Below are 21,550 nucleotides of genomic sequence, written 5' to 3'. Positions count from 1 at the left end.
CCCAGGGCAATGCAGACTGCACTATCAGATTTTGCATCAGTAGATGAATATATATACCACAATACAGCTTGTAAAACATCAGCACATGACACAGCAACTTATGCTCACTGGCAAAACTATCAAATCCATCAAAACCCAAACAAGGTTTGCTTTCCACCTCCCTCTCCCCTTTGAAAGGGAAACTCACCTTCTTCAGCTTAGACTGATCATCCTTGTAACTAATCATCAGGGCTAGTGCCAGATCCCCTTTCTCCCTTCGTGTGCCTTCACATAACAGAGGATGTTCTGCTTCGCTGACAGTTGTTTTCATACCTGCAGGCCAGAAAAAAGGGAATGAAGAGACAAGTGAGCCCATGGGACTACACTATATCCTCAGCACTAACTACACCTCAGACTATTTTATTCACCTCACTGTTACAGGCAAAAGAAGATTATTTTTTCCCCTCTATTTTTCTGTTAATTTCAGAAATAGGCCATGAATAAAAAGGAACTGCTGTCTGTCCCTAGAATACTGTTTGCTACAACTGTCAGAACAACCAGATACTAATATGCCACAGGAAGAGTCCAGGCAAGCCTACAACCCTATCTTAAACAAACTTTTCCATTTCTGCTGGTGCTACAAGCCAGCATTCCCACACCATAAAGACTCCTCTTCCTCCTTTCCGATATGAAGCAACAGAAAACAGGCCTTGTTTAATCCATTATATTCCGCTATGCATGCTGCTGCTTTAAAAAAGGCATACAGTATTGTCAACAAAACATATATGATCCCTGCTATGTTGTCAAAGCTGACAAATGAGGCAAGAATCCAGTATTATGCTAAGATTCTGAATTATATGATCATGCTCAAGAGTACTTCTGCTAGTCTTTCACTATCATTGTCTAATCTCTTCTGAAAGGATTGCCTTTTGTCCTCTGATACTGTCCATCTCCATTAAAGGCCAGACAATACATATTCCATGACAAAAAAGCAAGCAAAAGCTAAAATTCACGCTACTACTTTAGCATTCAGTTCTTGTCCCTTATTCCCCTTCCATTTTTCACAGCTTTGCAAAGATACCTCAACCCTAGCATGTAGAATCCTTCTGCATCTAGTTCTGACAAACCATGCAAACACTTTTATTTCTGCATCAAACTGGAATGAACTACTAACTCTCAGCATTCAAAACAGAGCAGGAAGCAGAACACAGATGAAGAAAGACCTTTCTTGTAAGAGATTCTTACCAAGAGCAGCAACAGCAGCCTCAAAACCAAGCTCCTCATCTCCAGGCATTTCATTATTCCAATTACGGCTTGGGGGCCTAGAGCCTGTAGGAGAAACCACTGAAAGACAAGAATAGAATTAGTGTTCAGCTTTCAAAGCTAAGACCTCAAGGCAAAAAGTATTTCTGAGAGCTTTCTGAATTTGCAGTTTCCTGCAGTCCTATTCCTAGCTTTGTATCAGGTTCAGGACCACAGCACCATATGGGGGTTTTTTTCCATTTCTCTCTAACTTCCTAAGACTCCAAACCAGGCAGGTACATTGCCAAGTCAGTCTTCTAATTCCAGGTTGCTGTGTTCTCTTTTAAATACTAGATTTGTATTAGCTTCCTCTGAATATAACCAGCGTAAGAGCAGAAAAGTCAGTCATTTAGAACTATTTTACAAACACACACAGAGTGCTGAAATGTGGTAAGTGTCCAATTGTTTTGAAATGTAATGAAAGGAGAAATAGTGGCACTGGCGAACAAAGTACCTCTAAAGCAACATGGGGGGAAGCACAAGCAACAGTGTGTGAAGAATAAAGATTAGGTTGCTCTTATACAGAAGACAGTTTGTCTTTGAAAACCCCTCAAGACCTGGCATCACAGAACATGCCCTGCACACACTCGGGCCAATGCAGTCAGTACCTGGAGTACACAGGACATCAAATATAAAGCTTGCCAGCATCAGAGGCAGGACAGGACGGTAATCGCATAATGTCCCTTCTCGGAGTTCTTCGGCTCTTCCTCGAATAGTGTTCATCTCACTGGTGCCCAAGGGAATCTTCTTCAAGAGGGCTGCAATCTCAGATTCCTGATATGCCAGCTTCACCTGGTAGTATCCACAAGGAAACAGAAGAAGTTGTCACCAGCACAAGCCCTATGGGCAGCAGACCATCTTACTCTATACATGCAGTATGGCAACAGTTTTCACTGGATGATTAAATTATAGCAACTCTTAGCAGCCTAGCCACCTTTACCATCCTCTTCACAATGAACACAGGGTTTTGAATCTAATACCCGTTCTGTTTCATATTTATAAATCAAATATTTTACTCAAATTATCAGTCTTCAGAAAAAATGCATCAGCTTTCATAAGAACATCAGCAGAAGTATCTGACTGGGTAAGCCAGTGGAAAAGGTGATTATTCATAATATAGCATCCTTTCTTCCTACAATTAAGTGATATACCCGTCTGAGACAACACAGACTGATTAGCAGAATGGGCACAGGGTGGCAGCATGCATGCCAGCACAATGAAGGCATTTTGCTACTCTGTGCCTGTATTCTCTGCACTCTTAACGTGAAAGCAATTGTTTTCAGTAGCAAGTGACTGCCAATCTCACAATCCTCTCATCAGTCAGAAAGCAGTACAGATAATTAGTGTAACAAGGGTCGTTGGTGGATGCCAAGCAACAATGCACACCTTGAGGGACTGCACAACCCTGCAGTGAAAAGCAAGGTGGCTGCAAACCACACAGACAAGGTCTTAACTAAACACTTCTTTTTTCTAAACCAGAATCCTAATAGTAATCAAGGGGTGTCCAAGATAATATGCTTGCACAGAGCATATATTCACTTGTCAGTGAATGAGATATCAGCAAGAGCAACAATTTTCAAACATGTAACAATTGTACCAATTCACCCTAAGGAATAAGTTTCAAACCATTTCACCAATGCAAATATTTACAAATGACTATTTCCCCCAGATTAGCGAAGCAAACTGGGAATGTATTTAAGATGAAAAGTAAAATGTTCTAATAATACATTTGCAAGAGATTTTGAACTGATTTAAATATTTTCAGGCCTGTGAAATCAAAGAACCTGTTGGCACGTGAGGTCTCAGCTTTCTATTACTGAAGGTAACACCAGCTGAAGTGGTATTTCTAATCATTTTTCTGGCAGACCAACAGGTGTTAATGGGATGTGCACATGATTCCTTTAGTCCCACTGCAGTCAATTTTAAGGAAACATACAAAAGCATAGCCAAACTTCAGGAGTTGAAATGGAAACAACATGAGCAAATGCATTCCAGCAGAACAATGGCATACAGCCTTGAGCTATTTCATACCTCCAGAGCCTTTGTGGAGGCAGGTGGTCTCTGCAGCTCCAGAGCAAACATTCCTATTCGGAAGGCGAGGTTGTGGTACTCCAGCCGCTCACCCAACACAGTCAGCAAGAAAGCAGCTTTAGACAAGGTGTTGGTTGCCATCCATGTCTGCTTGCTAGTTGATACCTTGTTCTTTTTGCCCTGTTTGAGGAGGAATTTGTCACAGGACACTTTGCTAAACATCCTAAATGGCTCTATGCTTGTCATCCTGCCCTTTGCAATAATTAGTAGACAGAAGAAAGAATAAAATCCATTTAAATTTTGTTCCCTTTGCAGAGGAATCTCAAATTTTCGTGGTTACTGATGAACATCATTACTTCCCCTATCTCACCCCAGCACAACACAGTGGAAGAGCAGGCCTGAGGATAAGTCACATGTCCACTACTGGACGGATGCTATACATCCCACTTCAAGGCAACCTTTCCATACAACAAACACTGCTTAATGTCACTACAAGTGAGTTTCCAGAAGTTTATGCTTATTTCTTTCCTCTCCTACCTTCTTATCCTGAAACAACAAAACTACTAACATTTCCAGTGACACACACTATGAAATAGGAGACAAAGGTTTGGGAGAGAATCACAAGAAAGAGTCACGTGCACAGAAATCAAGACTTCTTATGGCTGCTGTATAATCTCATAGGACACAGTAGCAGGTACCTCTTAAACAAAGTATCATTTGAAGCTGATATTAAATACAGGGGGTTTTTAATTGATTTAAAAGAGATTCCTAAACCAGCTGCACCTTCTAACAAACTAAGCATCTCTCTGAAGCATAAGGAAAAGTGAAGTAGCTTTTAACTAAACTGGAGTTTCTGAAGACTCCAAGTTCTGCTGAAAGGTCTTTTATTTTCTTTTCCCCTTTTATTAACAAACACACACAGAGTGATAAGGCACAGTAATGACATCCAGAGAAGTTCAAACCCAAGGAAGCACCCAGTGAATGGCCCTGAATCATAGCAAATGAGGAATGCCTGGGAATGCTGTTGTATCCACCCCACATATTCCTTCTAACCTAGTCTTTAGCCCCAAAACTAGACAAGCTTTCTAGCTCTACCTTAGTTGGTGGCTGCTCCACTTTGAGATCTGGAGGGTTGGCCAGTAGGTCCCTGGCAAGCTCTACAGTTAAGCGACAAGCTTCATTACTGTATCCATGTGCATACAGTGCCTCTGCACAGGCAAAGAGGATCTGTAAGAAAGAACAGATGGTCATATTTAAGCCACACTCCCCCAGGCTGGATTTAGCCTGGTCACACCTCTTGTCACAAGGACTCTGCAAACACAATTCACAATTAACTTCAGCAGCAGGTGTTCTCAGAGTCCTCCTTGCCTGGACCTTCACCACCACCCCTTGCAGCACTCCTCTTAGAAGGCTTTTCTCTCGTGACTAAGTCCCATCCTCCCTCCAAGTGCTATAAGAGATCAGAGAATAACTCAAAAAAGCCTAAAACCCAAACTGTCTGACTATAACTATTTCCATGCACCTCCATTCGGCTGCTTGCTCATACAGGTGCAAGCTCTAAACATATTTTGTGGTTATTACAGGAATGTGACACAGTCTGTTTAGCCCGTCTCTCCAAAGAATTTCTGCTTATATGGTTGGATTTAAATTTTTCTTGCTGAGCATGTCTGTCTTACCTATTTTTAATTTCAGCTCAATTTTGCTGTTTCCAAGAGTGAGACTAGGTAAAAAGCACACACTGTTTTGTTTAGGTTTGCAAATCCTTGAGTGTAAGATGGGACTAGCTAAAACTGGGACACACTTGCAGCTAGCACGTAAATAAGGAGACAAGTTCATGGGAAGCAGACGTCTACTACCACTGCACCAGGACTGGGTTCAAACTGAAGGAGCAAAAGTCTAGATGGGATGTGAGAAAAAAGTTTTTTACTATAAGGTGAGACATTGGAACAGGTTGCCCAGGGATGTGGTGGCTGCTCCAACCCTGGCGGTGTTCAAGGCCAGGCTGGATGAGGCCTTGAGCAACCTCATCTAGTGGGGAGGTGTCAGTGCCCATGGCAGGGGGCTGGGAATAGATGATCTGTAAGGTCCATTGCAATCCCTAAATTCTATGATTCTATGGTTCTATACCTTATGATACAATGATACAATGACATTATAATTAAGCACTTGATTTAAAAACACACTAGGTTACAGTGACAGCTAGAAGGGTGGTGAGACCATGACCCATACAATACATAAAACTGCGAAAGAGTTGTTTGGAACTAGACTCAGCTCACCTCCATTCGGTTCTCTTGCTCCAGAGGCTTTATACCAGCAAATATATCCTGCTCTTCTTCATTTCCCCCTTCAGCTTTGTCATCATCTTCCTTGGCTACCTCTTGTGGATTCAGGTAGTATACCTGGTAATCATCTTCCTCTTCCCCATCATCCCCTCCCCCTGCTGCGCCATTCTCTCCCACTTCTTCAGGCTTCAGGCTCACACCACCAGTGTTCTCATCTGCAGAAGGCAGGTCATCATCACCACTACCCATTTCCCCCACAGGATCCTTGGGTGATTTCTTGGCCATGGAACTGCTCCTGACAGTAGGCTCAGGTCCCTCAGAGAAGTACACCCCACCATCCTCCTCAAAGGCATCCCTGTAGCTCCTGCTCAGTGGGCTCTCTGCAAAACTAAAGGTGTTGCTGGCTTCTGCCCCCAGTGCCAAGCTGCTGTCATCCAGGCTCATCTCTGCCAAGTCTGGCTCCAGGGAGCTGTCTTCACTGCTCATGCGGCGTTTCCCACTATGTTTACTGGTCAAGCCTTTGCTCACTGGCAACTTTGCTTTGCCCACTGCAGCCTTATACACAGTTTTATCCCCTTCTGCTGAGAGTCGCCTCAGAACCCTCTGTGGCGTTTCAGAGACAACTTTCCGTTTTCCAGTGAGTTCCTTTGGACGCACTGCTGGCTCCTGGGGAGAGGGCCTCAGCCTGTCCCCAGACTGCAGACATGGTCCCCCAGGCTCCTGCCCATGGCTTCTACCAGACTCACAGGCAGTTTCTGCACACTGCAACCGGCAGCTCCTCTGCTGGATGGCCTTTACCCAACAGAATGAGTTCTTCTTGTCAGTGCTGCTATATGTAATCCCAGGAATGGGATAAGCTTCCTCCCAGTTGAAGTAACAGGCTTCCACAGCTGGCTTGAAACCTTGGAAGAGCTTCTCCAGTGATTTCTTATGCTGACCCCTCTTAACATTATCTATGACTTTCAGCTGCCACTGTCTGAGCTGTGAGCAAAGGTCCCTGCGCCTAAGAGAAGTAAGAGGACAGGTTAGGAAGCAGTCACAAAAAGCACTTGCAGGCAACAAACTACTTGTTAACCCAGAGAACACCACCTCCTTTGGTCAGAAACAACTTCTGCTGAATTAAGTATTGACAACATTAGTAGAAAGACAGGTTGACAAAAGCAAACAGGTATATTAGCAACCAAGGCCTAGACAGGCCCATGATACAGAAACAAAATGTGAATACAAGTACAACACAAACTGGGAGGTTTAAATGAAATACTGTCTGCCCTGTTTGCTTATCTGCCTTAAATAAAGCATTGGTGATGTGAGCCTCAGCAGTCTGAGACCAGTGAGCACCATGGGGAACTGCTCTTGGAAACATTCATAAAACAGTTTGCAGCAGCTGCGAAACAGCCCTGTGAGTAACTCCAGTCAAGACATTCACAAGTACAGCCTAAACAGCCTATCAGGGAAGCACAGTGACAGACAGACCTAATCTGTCCTTCTGGCACTTTCCTCTTTACCCTGATGTGCTATATAGAGCCCAACAACTGCATTTAGGCTTTAGCAGGTTGTCCTCAGGAGAATGAAGTGTTGCAAACCACAGGCACGGAACAAGCATGACAACAATCACTGATGTTCAAATAACTTTGAGGAAGAAGCAAGCTGGTAGGGTCATGTAGACTTAAATTACACAGCAGTTAGTCCCACGCCCTATATTACTATGAGGAGAATGAAACACTTCTGCATTTCCCAGCTCCAAATCTCACATAGGGCCTAAGCACATGAGCATATAGTCTAAATGGATTATGCATTTGGTGATCTAATTCAAGGAGAGGAAAAGACACTTGCAGAAATTGTACCAGGTGTCTCAATCAACTACCATCTTGTTTCTGCCACAGATTTCAGAGACCTGGGGTACAAGCCCAACACTCCAATTCTATCAGATTTCCTATCAAAAGTAAAATAATTTTTTAACAAATCAAAATGGGGTAACTCAATTTAGGTGCAAAGGGTATTATGACAAGGGACTAACCAAAATGAGCTGCTTATATTTGTCCACTCAAGAAATTAATTAACAAGGACTGGTAGGGCTTAATCAAAAAGAAGATTTTCAGAGGAAAAAGAAAAAGCGGGAATGACTTGGGAAAGGTAAGATAAGGAGACTTCACAGACTCTCATCCTTATGATTCACTGGAAGAATAGCAAGGACAAGTAGAAGAGGGTTCTTCTTGGAGACCATTCAAACACCAAGAGAATAGGTAATCAAGCAGGAGCATTTCAATTATTCATTAGCTCAAGTAGGAGATCTGAGCAAATTTGAACTGCGTCAAATAACTCGAATGTGAATATACATAGCACAACTTCATCCTTTATTAATGGCCAAAATCTTTTATGTTTTTTCTATGTGATTTGATTGATGTTTGTGTTTATTTTAGGCCTCATTCCCAGTTTCCTACAGTTTTTGATTTGTCTTCAACTCCTATATTTAGCTACTTCACACTGTAAACTGTACAAGACAGGAACTGCATCCATTTTAGTGTCCTTGATGTACCTTACATAGACAGGGCATTTTATTAATGTTACACAGCAATTCACAGAAAGCAAATCCTGTAATGTGTAATTGTAATGAAAATACCATCCTGTTTTCATTTGTTCTGAGCAGCTTTTTCTGAGAATTTATAGCACATTAAACTAATCCAATACATTTTACACACCACACTTGGTAGACAGCATGTACTAAACCAACTATTACAATGTCAACCACAGCATCTCAGTACCTCCTTTGCTATTCAACTGGTGCTAAATAAAGATGGCAGTGATTTATCAAGGCACAATATAGTTTAGAAATCTGCAGAAACCACACAGTTTTTTTTCTCAGGCAATTGAAAACACTGACTGAAAATCATACACTGGTTACACTGTTTACCAATACACTGCAGAGAAAAACTCCCTAAGAGGAGAGAAAGCAAGAATTGGTTCATCTTGAAACAGACAACAGTGAATGACTGGGCTAAACAGGAATCCATTAAACTGAACGGTTAAATATAGAAACAATTAAAATTTCTTGGTAGCTGGTGCTATCATTCAAAGAAATGTTCTCCAACAGGACACTAAAATGCAGAATTACACCCATATGTAAAAGAGGACTCTCGGAAAACAAATTATTCACACTATTTGATGTTGCTAAAAGCAAGCAGCAATAGCAATTACAGTTTAAAGTAATTACAGTGCTTTGAACCTTACACAGCACATAGTCCAGCAGGGCTAATGGTTGAACAAGTAATGAGGTAATCATACAAACACAGGATGAAACTCTTGAGTGTGCTTGAATATCACAGAGATTAAAGAGAGACCAGATCAGATTCTGGGGCTCACCTCTGTGGACTAATAGTAGGGTCGAGGACAGCCAGCCTCCAAAGCACCACCATCTCATCACACATACTTGCACAAGCATGAGCAGCTACTTCTGACTGGCCATTGCTGCGTCCTGTGTGCCCACTGGCACTGCTGTGTGATGCAGAAGTCCGCACGCTGTACCACCAGCCAGTTATCTGCAGAAGAAAAAGTTCAGTGGAATCACAGAATCATTAAGGTTGGAAAAGACCTCTGAGATCAGTGGAGTTGTGTTGTGGTCAACATCTCATCCCCTGCTTTCACCTCACCCAATTACCACAAGGAAATTGGATCTGTAGTTGGTAACACGTTTTTATTTGACTCCAAAATAACTATGACCATTAATGCAGTACTGTTTTGTGAGAACTAAGGGCCTTTCAAAATTTCTCTGGTTAGAAGGCATGTGCCTACAGAACAAAACACTCACAGAAGGTTTACTTACTAGAGTCCTTCACACTCGGAGGGAAAAAGTGAATAAATGTATAAATTTAGCATTTCCTTTCCCCTCTCAGAGTTGAGGTACGTGATAGAGCAGTAAGGAAACTCACATTGCAATTTATATTACAGACTGAGATCAGTGTCCTGAACTGTAAAAGGAAACCTTTTTTCTAGTATTATTTTTTAAAATATTAAAAAATGTATTACTTAAATCCATCAAAAGATATCTTCTGCAAAAATAACACCAGAATCTGAGATTCTATAACAGAACACATATATTTAGTTTTTATCAAAATGACAGTTCTTACATCACATGCTTTGTTTAACAAAAAAAACCAACATTAAAATAAATCATCTTGATTGGGCAGAAATCAAATCACATCTGCTGAACAAAAGAAATCAGACTCCACATATTCATGTCAAAAGGACTGAGGCATTTTGGGAATATAGTGTTACCAGGACATCATTAAATCAGAACAAGAACAAACTGGTGTGGAGAAGCACATGCCCATAATGCATATAGCCTGTTAAAAAAAATTGTCTTCAGCCATGGATTGTACAGACACACAACATCAGTCAGTCACTGGCTCAGCCTGGTTCCCCAGACATTCCTCCCCTGCACAGCAGAGATATTTGAATACCTGCTCATAGTTGAGACACTGGTCAGTCAGAATCTCCAGCAAAGGAGCTGCATTGCTATCCCGTCTCTTGAACATCTCCCGCACGATGGAAAGCAAGTTCCAGATTCCTTCAGGTTCTCTTCCTCGCAGGGGACGCAGCAGACAGGCCCATTCAGCAGCAGCTGGTGGCTCCGTGGAAGACAGATACATTGAATTCACATCACTGCAGATAAAATAGAAGAACAAGGATGAGAAAAAAATTTAATCCAGCACAGTCATACAAAACTCTTGAGTACAATCTACATCCAAAAGTGTATTTGCACCTCCAACGGGACAGACACGGGTAACCTAAAAGACAGGATGCATAACAAGACTAAGAACACCACACAAGCAAATTCTTGTGCAAATAGAGTCTGCTCTACTGAAATATGACTGGACAAGCTAGGGAAAAATACAGTCCAGAAGAGTGACCATGAAAATGAGCATCCTTCAGTCCAAGACATCACATAAGCATACGGGCTATACAGCGAATCATAGAATGATCTTACAGATTACAAGAGTATCACATTTTTCATCCACTGGAAAACAGCTTACCTGAAAACAACAGGAGAGGGTCCACAGAATTTATGAAGGGTTTTCTTTATGTTGTCACTCAGAGTAGATTCATCTAAGTACCAGGTGCTTTGATCTGATGCAGAGGGTCCAGCAGTAGGATCTTACAAAAGAACAACACATTTACAGTCTGCAGATTTTGAAGATATTTTGCTCTGTGTGCCCAAATACACGGTTTATAGGGAGGTACACAGGCAGTGTTACTCAGTTTATTTCACCCATTGCTGGACAACCTATTCAGAGTTATCTTAAAACACTATCATAACATTACCTTCACCACTGTCAACACTACACTGGGAGATACACCTAGCATGCTGAGTGGTTGCACTACAACCAGTGGGACCAGGACAAATTCAAGGACTGTGCCAACAGAAACCTCATGAAGTTCATTGAGAAAAATGTGCACTTCTGTACCTGGGACAGAAAACCCCATGCATCAGTACAGATGGAGAACCAAATGGCTCAGTAGCTGATAGGGTTTGGTGATTATGGCAGATGCCAAGCTGAACACAACTCAATGGGAAACTTTCACTGAAAACACAAAACAAAAACAAACATCTGCAAACTAGGCTATATTAAGAAAAGCACAGCTTAGGAATTTAGTTCATCCCCCTCTACCTGGCACTGATAAAGTTGTACCTGGGATATCGTATCCAGTTCTGGGTCTCTCCAGTCCAGGAATGATGCTGAGACACCAGAAAAGATTGGGAAATGACTGTCCCCCTATACTTAGGACTGGTGGGGTTGTACCTCGGGTATTGTGTTCTGGGCTCCTCAATTCAGGAAGGACACTGAGGTGCTGGAGTGAGTCCAGAGGAGGGCAACAAAGATGGTGAAGGGTCTAGAGGGTAAATCTCCTGAAGAGTGACTGAGGGAGCTGGGGTTGTTTAGCCTGGAGAAGAGGAGGCTCAGGGGTGACCTTATTGCTCTCTACAGCTACCTGAAAGGAGGCTGGAGTCAGGTAGGGTTGGTCTCTTCTCCCAGGCAACTATCGACAGGACAAGAGGATATAGTCCCAAGCTGCTCCAGGGGAGGTTCAGGTTGGACATCAGGAGAAATTCACCAGGTGATTAAGCATCTGGACAGACTGCCCAGGGAGGTGGTGAGTCACTAACCCTGAAGGTGTTTAAGGAAAGACTGGATGTGGCATTTAGTGTCACGGTCTAGTTGACATGGTGGTGTTTGGTCAAAGTTTGAACTCAGATGATCTCAGAGGTCTTTTCCAACCTAATTGATTCTGTGATATTGTGGTATAAAGGGTATAAAGATAGTTGGGGGCATGGAACACATGACTTACGAGGGGAGACAATTTCATCTAAAAAGTAGAGTATGAAGGGAGATCACTAACAGCCTACAACTACTTGGAATCACAAACACAATGCAGATATACTCTTCTTGGTACTAGAAGATGATCAAAAAAGAGTATTCATACTGGACATGAGGAAAAAATTCTTGGACAAAAGGGTAACTAACACCTCCGACAACCAACACTTAGCTAAGCTAGCCCAAGTCACAGCTAGCCCAATCTAGTGTTGTAAACAGTCCTGTTTCAAGTAAGAACTTGGAAAGGTCTTCTCCAATCAACATTTCCAGGAGCCAACTTAAAAAAAAAATACTTTTCTAGAAAGGTGCGTAGCCTGATGCTCCCTTCCTTTGCAAATACTCTGAGGTGTCCATTACACCAGTGATTGCCTGTTGCTGTGCCATACATATACATGCAAGCAGCTATACTCATCCCTCTTTCTTCATCTCCATCTGCAATCCAAGCTGCAGGGTAGCAGATCAGTTCAGAAACCTGAAGCAGTGAAAATACATCCTCTTCCTATCTGTGATACAGATTACTGAAATAAGATATATTTAAGTTACCTGGGGCTCCACACACTGTGTTGATGGCAGTAGACTGAGAAGATAACAGCTCATCCAGCAAGCGCTGAGCTGTTGGAAGAATCTGAAAACATGAAGCAAACTTTCAATATACACAGTATTTCTTATCCCGGCATACTCAGCCAAAGATCACGACTGAAGCACTCTGGTAATTTCAGAGGTATCAATACGCAGTGCTACGATTTCAGAAAGGACGACAGAGGGTGCTAAAGATCACACAATGACAACCTTCTCCTCTCCCTCCTCAAAGCCAACACCTATGCAAGGCTCACTTCCTGCAGTCACACCCTAAGAAGTAAACAAAAGCAGCAGAGGTCATTAGCTCCTGTTTCATTTCTCGAGGAGTAGGAGCCCACAGAGTGATACTGCAGCTAATTTCGAGAGATATGGAAGTGACTGGAGTCAAGGTCATCATTTTTCTGTGCTTTCAAACTTATTTCCTGTTCCTAAATCATTTCTCTAAAACCCAAGATAATGGGAGCAGAGGTGCAAACTACAAAATACACCTACACATAACTTTTGTGGCAGTCTTTAGCTTATTTACCATCCTGTTGGCAAGGAGACTCAGTAGTAAACTAATGCAATTTTGGCACTAAACTAATCAGAGTTTCTGACCAGCTCAGAGCATAAGCAGAGAAAGTTCACACCTGACTGTAAAATCCTGTGTAGATATAACGTTAATATACTATTTTTGAAAGAAAAATGCACAGTAGAAAGAGGCTTTTTCCTAAAGTAAGTTGGGCTGAAACTGTAGATGCATGCACGCAGAAAAACGGTAAATTTTAATCCATGTAGTTAGGATTTAAATGACTTGCAACAGAGTATCTGATATCCCCCGCCTCTGCCTGCACAACAGCTGAGGTTAAAGATTGCTCTTACTGTAAAGCAAGGCACATTCAGTACACCTGTATTTGCAAATAATGCAGATCTATCCCAAACAGAGAAGAAAAAAATGCTTCAGAAGGATATTTTGCATTTCAAACACCTAAGGAAACAAAGTCGGCTCTAAGCTATTCTTGTACATTTTCTCCAGTACTACATATTTTAAGTCACCACAAGGCAGAAAAGTCACAGGTCTAGGCAATGTCACACCTTAAGCTTGAAGTATCAGGGACATGCAGTGACTCTCCTTCATGCATATCTTGCCAAGATATTGATATTTAATTGGAACAGGAGTACTGGCTTCATCAGGGGAAATAGCTCTTGGGTAGTAAATTCCAGCTGCTCAGAATCACTGTCATTTTCATAGACACAGAAAACACTTTCTACAGAAAGTTTGCAAAACTTTCCTTATGTAGCTGCATTCCTACAGACCATCGTCCCTTTGCACTTGAAAGTAATTCAGCATATTTACTTTTCCATAATGTCACTCACAAACTGGAAATGAGGGTAAATTAGAATTATGCATACAGCCTGATCATGTAGCCAAAATATGGGATCCCAAAATATCAGAATATCTATCACCACCCAGAAATCTTGAAGACAGGGAATGAGACTGTTGTATGTGTGTGTGTGCCTCGCCTTTCTCAAAGGAATTACACAACACAGGTTAAGACGTATCTGCCAAGAAAACCCAAACTTTTCTGTTGGGCAGCATCCAGCAGATTATCTGGCAAAATAGTAGTAATTAATCAGTGCACAGCTGATACACATGACCGAAGGAGCAAACAGAATATTTGAAACCAAACAACTCCCACGCCACTAAGGAAACAAACTACCACCACAACTAGCCTTTCAAACCCCTCCTCCATTAAGCACCAGGCTATGTGCCATACAGCTCAGAGTCTTGAAGGAGAGAAGAAAAGCTTTGTCTGTTACGTAATGCAGCAAGAAGCACATACTATTGGTGCTGATCTCCCAGTAATAAAAAAGCAGTATTTTTATATCACTTTCCTATTATACAATTCTTCTATTTCCTCTCATAAGAAGATTAGTATTTCTGTAGGAAATTTAGAGGACATTTGAGCAATAGAATATCTTAGTGTCCCAAGCACAGCACCATAACACAAATTTCAGGCACATGCTGACAGCAATATAAGTCCTACTTTAGACACTACTGAAATGTGACAGATAGCCATGCAGGTCAGTTTTTCTCAATCTCCTTTAGTTGAAACAGCATGAGAAAGTTGCCAAGCCCTTATATTTTTAAAGCAGACACTTCACCATCAATTGGGTATTCTTGTGTATTTTGTGCAAACATTTTAGGCACATAATATAAATGACCTGACCTTGAACAACACAGATATTTAAGGAAGAAGAGAGCAGACTGTGACTAATAAAATTTCATGTCTGTTACTTTCCATAACCCAAATAAATTATTCTTACGAATCTCCAAGGAGCTACACTGGGGGAAGTCAGAAGGTCACCACTTAGGTGCATTAGAAAGTACCTACTTAAGGCATATACAATATCTTCCCTGGGTAGTCTTCTCCCCTAGCTAACCAAACACACAAAAAAGAAACAACCTTATTTGTGCAGACATAGGTTTTCCACAATCATGCATTTACTGTGTTTGATCTTCCACAAGCTCAGCACATATTCATGCTAATAGAACAGCCATGACTCTTCTTTCCCCTTTGAAGACACTTCTAATCTTTTACCTGGCAATAGACAATTGTCAAATAATAGAATGGCAAACCTGAACAGAGCAAGAACTGAACACCTTCCCAGTAGCTCACAATTGAATAGAGTATCTGGTTATCTTGCAACAAAAGACATCATATAAATGGACCCAGAATAAAGATAACTGAACTCAACCAAAGGCCAGTGGTATTGATTGTCCTCACTTACCTGTTGTGGAAGTTCACTGATTAGGTACTGAGCAAATTTTTGTAACTGGTCTCTCTGCAGCCGAGACAAAGACTCAGAAACAGGAGCTCGCAAGCATACTGCAGATGCCTGAAGAAAAAAAAGGAGATGCAAACTGCCATTAACAGGTCAGGCTTCATGAAGCTGTGCCCACCAAATGGATGGAATGTCATGAACAGTAGCTATGCTGATGCACATCATGCTTAGTCTTGATGACCAATTTTTTTTTTCTCTGAAATTTTGTGTAGTATTGCATATAAGATGCAAATAAGATGTCTAGGCTTTATAAAAACTGTTTTAAGAGGGTTTTTTTCAAGGAAACTGCTTTAACAGCTGTGCTTAAGATCTCTTGTTGCTAGCAATTGCACAAATACTGGCAGGGATTTCACAAACAAACCTCTAAAATAGGACATTATTCCTTAAGCTTCTGGCAAACCAACCAGCTCTGTGGGGGACTGTTTCACAAAAGCACAGCCACCTCATTTATCTCATTAGTTTTTTAATTCAGCCTTAAAATTGGTCTCCTTCCATATCTTAGAAACAACTTGGATTATAAGAAAAAACCCACCATTAGTTTCTTACCCTTCTTCACTCTATAGAACAAAAATACCCCACTTCTAATTTAACCCGCAAACAGGTAAGAACAGTTTGATAATAAAGATAGTTCTGATATTGTATTGACTATGCAGAGCAATATACCTTGGCTTGTAACTCGCTAGTGTCAGCAGTCACTTCATACAAACATGAGAATCCTTTCACTATCATTTTTCAGGTAAAGAAAGTATTGGAGGAAAAAGAATGATCTTTATCACACAAGGTCCAAACTTTTGAGTGTAAATCATACAAATGAAAACTTGTTTTCTATCCTCCCTCTCCATACCCACCTTTTAAAACTCAAACTAATAATTCCAAGCAGAACCTATTTTTTTCCAACTCTCTAGGTCCTAAGTACAGAAAGTATAGTGGTAATTGTGATGCTTTCACAAGAGTAATTTAAGCCAGTGACAATTGTCCATTGTGAAATATTAACAAGCTTCAGCATGTTATGAGCACTTATTTAAGACTCTGGAGTTGATCATAAGCATGTTAGCTATAAAACATTCTGTGACAGCAGAAAATCTGTTCTTTTTAATCATCAAAGTTTAATCCTTCCTTAAGATGAATTTCTCAGCTTCCCAAAGACAGAGGAAATTAAACTGTATGCAAGACTGAACCTTCAACTAGTGTATTTCATGTTGACTCTACATATTTTCATCTGGAGTTGGCTGGGATATGAAATGCCTACATTTTGCCCTATACAAGGCCACACAAAACACAAGCAGTCAAATTAAAACATTGGCTTAACTACTTGAAATCTACAAGTCAAAATGACACCTGCCTTAGTGTGTGCTAAAATGAACTGGTGAACACAAAGGCCAACAGTGATGAAAATCACTTTCCTTCTGCACTGTGATCAAACAAGCTAGAGAGCAAGCTTTCAAATCCCGTATTTACAAAGACTTGTAATAAAAGACTAATTATTGATGACCCTTCATTCCTTGCAGAGCTGAAGAAAGAATGAGTAATTCTAGCATTCAAATGAGAAACAGGAAGGGGCCAAAAAGCACTCTGTATCTACCCTTAGCAATCTGCACATTATCAAAGGACATTATGCAGTTTAGAGCCTCAGACTCTGCAGACTGCAACTGTGAGCATGCATTTGCACAATCTGTAACCAAAAGGAGTGCCAGAACCAATTTCCCTAAAGAGAGTGCGTGTTGCATGAAACTGTAATGAGGAGAGTCTGAGAAGATGCCTATGGGAGAGCAGAAGTGTAGTTAAAGGCCTACATTGTGGATCCGGAAGAGGCAGAGCGCCACGACGTGAGCACACCACTTGGCCCCAGCTCCACAGGTACAGCTGCACGACGTGATCCTGCACCGGTCAAACATCACTGCCACGTTGTACGCACCTTTGGGTGGCACCATCTGTGGGGGAACCACAGTGGCACTCAGATGGAAACCTGTTAAAATTCAAAAGTCCAAAGTTACTCTTCAGGTACTTGCAAAACAGAGTCAGCTGGCACAGAAATTCAGGTATGTGCCACTTAAACACTGAAACAACATGTCTAGCAACAACATCCATACAGGGATGGATATGGATCTAGAGTCTCCAGCACTTGTTTTTTTCCCAACCAGCTATGGCTGATTATTAGCAGAGAAGCACAATGTGTTATAAGGGGTTCCAAAATACTAGTTTTTCATACATTAATTAATTTATTTCTATTACTATTTAATAAAGAACAGCAGAACTGGATCAAGCCACCACTAAAAAGTGTGGAGTTTTGTTCACTGGGTCAAAGCTAGCCTATGCATATTTCAGGCAAGACTTCTGTGCTAACTCTGGCAACAGTGCAGAACAGGCTAGGTGACTTGCTCAGAAATAATTCCAAGCCAGCCAACTTCCACAATTTTACAGTCAACTAAAGAAGGCAGGGCTTAACCTGAACACTTACTTTCACTCTGTGGCTTCAGAAGCTACCCACTGCTCATAAATTATGCAGTTTTGTTAGTATCGGGTACTTGGAAAACAAAAAAAAACCTCTTGCTTAGACCGTAATCAATGGAAAAAGGAAATTTCAGCAATAATGCTTGAATGAATCCAGCCTCATTATTCAGTGATCAAATTAGTAAATTACGAATCTTGTCTCAGGCAGGATAAGAAAGGACTTAAAGAAGGCTTAGCATTGTGTAAGCTCATGTACAGTGCATAGTGGTTGTACTCATAATGCAGCTTCCTCTAGAGAAAACAGCCATTCAGAGGCACACATATGAGCAGGGAAAGACCATCAGGAGTATGAATCTTCTACCTGTCCTGAAGCCGCCTATCAGCAGTTAGTCATCCTCTACAGCAATGAGTATCAGCCTCAGGACCTTTTTGCAAGTCCAGAATTCAGTTATAATGAAGCACAGAAAGTACCCAGGGTATCAAAGTCATACCCAAACCTCAGCCCAACAGTCTACCTTAAGGGAAAAAATGGGCCTTGGGACTGATGACTGAAATAGTTTCTCCATCATCAGGACAAGGAATTACACTTTAAATCCACACTACTAAGTTTTTATTATGGCATTGCGAGAGTATCGTAACGATGGTGTTCAGGAGTGCACGTGGCCTACTAAATTCCATTTAAAATAACATGCATCACATCCTTCTCAAAATATAATCCCCATACCAATACAAACTTGCTCTTACCTTGCTTAACCTTTCTATTTCTCCTGTTCACCAGAATTCAAATCCTTTTCCTGATGTGGGTGATTATTTTGATTAGTACACATAATGCCACCCAAATTCTTCAGCCATTTTAGCAATTGGAACAGAATCAAAACAAAAGTAGGCATTCACACAAAATCACTGCACTGCTCATTACTAGATACAGTTCTAATTTATGTTCCACACTTGGATAATACAACCCAAACAGTTCAGCTAGTCCTTCTGTTATACTAAAGACACCTCAGACTAATGTCCTGATTTTCACATAAGCCAATTATGCATTTTGCAAGTTGCAATTGCAGCAATTCTGTTTCACTGAGAAAAAGAAGTATTTAAAAAGTGTTGGAAAAGCCTGGATTGCAGCTATACAACTCTCACCAAGCTCCTACCATGGCATTCTTATTTGTATATGAAGACATTTAACTGATAATGCAAAGAGGGAAAAACACATATAAAAAGAGAATTTTAGGGCTTTAGCATGACGTGTCACAGGCTTCAAGTCAATCTGTATGTTGATGAACATGTCTGACACTGACACTGCTAATTGAAGCAGCACTGCCCAGCTGCTTCTTTTGCAACACATCTTGCTCTAACTGAACCACTCTTTGTGGGATAGCACAGGAAAACATCCCAAGAAAGAAACTGGATTACAATTAATGGTTTCTTTTACCACGAAAAATCAAAGAATCATAGAATCTTTGAGGATGGATAAGATCTGTAGGATCATCGACCTCAAGCATTAACCTGGCACTACCATGTTCACCATTAAAGCCTGTGCCCAAGTGCCACATCCACACGGATTTCTAATTCTTCCAGGGATGATGATTCCACCACTTCCCTGGAGAGCTTGTTCCAATGCCTGACCACCCTCTCAGTGAAGAAATTGTTCATAATATCCAACATAAACCTCCCCTGATGCAACTCCAGTTTGTTACTCAGAAACCAGTGTGCTTGGCTGAGCCATGAGAGCAGCCAGTTTCTCCAGGAGAATGCTGTGGGAGACAATGTCAAAGGCTTTATTGAAGTGCAGGTAGACAATATCCACAGCCTTTGCCTCATCCAACTAAGCAGGTCACCTTGTCATAGAAGGAGAACAGGTTAGTCAGGCAGGACCAGCCTTTCATAAACCCATGCTGGCTGGGCCTGATACCCTGGTTGTCCTGTATGTGTCACATGATATACTCAAGATTATCTGCTCCATAACCTTCCCCAGCACTGAGGTCAGGCTCACAGTCCTGTAGATCCCCAGATGCTTCTTCCCACCCTTCTTATAGATGGGCTTTACATTTGCTAACTTCCAGTCAAATGGGGCCTTTCCAGTTAACTAGGACTGCTGGTAAATGATGGAGAGTGACTCAGTGAGCTCTTCCAGCAGCTCCCTCACCACCCTTGGGTAGATCTCATCAGGCCCCATAGACTTGTGAAGGTCTAAGTGGTGTAGCAGGTCACTAAGCATCTCCTCCTGCATTATATGATTTTCATTCCCTGTCTCTGTCTTCCAGTTCAGGGGGCTGAGTACCCTGAGGACAGCTGGTCTTACCTATTAAAGACTGAGGGCAAAGAAGGCACTAAGTACCTCAGCCTTTTCCTCATCCTTTCTCACTATGTTTCCACCTGCATTCAATGAAGTATGGATATTCTCCTTAGCCCTCTTTTTGCTCCCGATGTATTTACAAAAACATTGTTGTTGTCTTTTACACCAGCAGCCAGACTACGTTCTAGCTGGGCTTTGGCCCTGCTGAGGATCTCCCTACATAAACTCACGACACCCTTGTAATCCCTCTGAGTTGCCTGCCTCTTTCTTCCAAGGGTGATACATACAGAGTTCAACCAAATGTAAAAGCTGGAAATAATCAACCGCTGCCTAGACTAGGACCTACAAAATAGAGATGGCTTCTTTCAACTTTTCAGGAAAAGTATCCAAAAGAATTTTATGCTTCCCAGTGGTTAAAATCTGTTTTTCAGAATTTTAGGACAGCTACATCAATGTCTTTTACATTTAGCATTTACTTTATTATGAAACTAGTTAATTGCAAAATTTCAGGTCCTATTAGTCCTCATGATTTCAGGTGGAAAGGCACAAATTTGAAATACCCCAAGCTACTCAGTAAGCAACCTGAGTTAAAAGATAGAAGTTGCCTATAAGTTAACAACACCCTGCTAAGAACACTTCTCGCAATACACATTCCAAGTTTTCTTCAATGCTATTTGGTTGTTCTGATGTCCCAACAACAATGACAGCAAACACACCTCTACTTAGCATTTGAGATTTTTTTCTCTAACCTTCCCAGGGCTAACAAAAATGGAATAACAAGATCCAAACAAAAGCTCTGAGACAGAAGTAAAGCAAGGCAATTTTGGACATTTGTTTGTTTTAAACCAAGAGAGGAGAACCTCTAAAAAGTGGAGACTTAAGAGACACTATTAAGGAGATGCAAAGTTAGAATCCAAACTGAACATGCTGCTGCCTTTCTCAGCTGTTAAAAAGAAATTAAGACTATGATAGGAAAAAAAGTCCCTGAAATCTAGAACACACCTGAGAACAGCAATAATGTCTTCAGTGCAATGAGGAGGGTATGTGACTGCTACAAAGGGAATGAGCAGAAGATCTGCAAAAGCCAATTCCACATGTATATGCAGTAGAACACTGTTAAAAAGTGAGGTTTGGAATGTAGTGAAGAGGTTCAGAAATTATGGATACGGATATGCACGTGGACTAGATGATTAATATTAATCATTTATGTTTAAAAAATCCTAGACTGCAAAAGAGAAATGAGACAAAAAGAGAACAAGGCACACATCAAGTTTTGTCCTATTGATCACAATATCATGACACACTTCTCAATCCCTCTCCAAATCAAATCCCCCCTCCCAGGGCTGCTTCATTTCCTACATTTCTTTTCCCATTTGTCAGTATATGAAACCCAAAACTTCAACCACGCACCTTAAAAATCATTTAGAGTAGAG

The 21,550-nt window shown here is 41.3% G+C and overlaps 1 protein-coding gene across 1 annotated transcript in view; it reads right to left on the bottom strand.

The window, feature by feature from the left end:
* The window catches only part of ZSWIM8 (zinc finger, SWIM-type containing 8), a gene marked incomplete at its 3' end in the record, with an annotated part of 54,733 nt that overhangs the window by 6,186 nt on the left and 26,997 nt on the right, over window positions 1-21,550 (bottom strand). The window contains exons 4-15 of the mRNA XM_009077898.1: window positions 17,164-17,336; window positions 15,317-15,424; window positions 12,509-12,590; window positions 10,625-10,745; window positions 10,052-10,253; window positions 8,955-9,130; window positions 5,589-6,597; window positions 4,408-4,539; window positions 3,313-3,492; window positions 1,890-2,073; window positions 1,225-1,323; window positions 188-312 (exon numbers count right to left, since the gene is read on the bottom strand). Coding sequence (XP_009076146.1) covers window positions 188-312; window positions 1,225-1,323; window positions 1,890-2,073; window positions 3,313-3,492; window positions 4,408-4,539; window positions 5,589-6,597; window positions 8,955-9,130; window positions 10,052-10,253; window positions 10,625-10,745; window positions 12,509-12,590; window positions 15,317-15,424; window positions 17,164-17,336 — 2,591 coding nt within the window. The remainder of the gene's footprint in view (window positions 1-187; window positions 313-1,224; window positions 1,324-1,889; window positions 2,074-3,312; window positions 3,493-4,407; window positions 4,540-5,588; window positions 6,598-8,954; window positions 9,131-10,051; window positions 10,254-10,624; window positions 10,746-12,508; window positions 12,591-15,316; window positions 15,425-17,163; window positions 17,337-21,550) is intronic.

Source organism: Acanthisitta chloris, unplaced genomic scaffold (genome assembly GCF_000695815.1).
Source record: "Acanthisitta chloris isolate BGI_N310 unplaced genomic scaffold, ASM69581v1 scaffold9367, whole genome shotgun sequence".
In the NCBI taxonomy this organism is placed as follows: domain Eukaryota; kingdom Metazoa; phylum Chordata; class Aves; order Passeriformes; family Acanthisittidae; genus Acanthisitta; species Acanthisitta chloris.
Note: the sequence above shows the minus strand (reverse complement) of the source record. Positions and strands in the feature narration are given on the sequence as shown.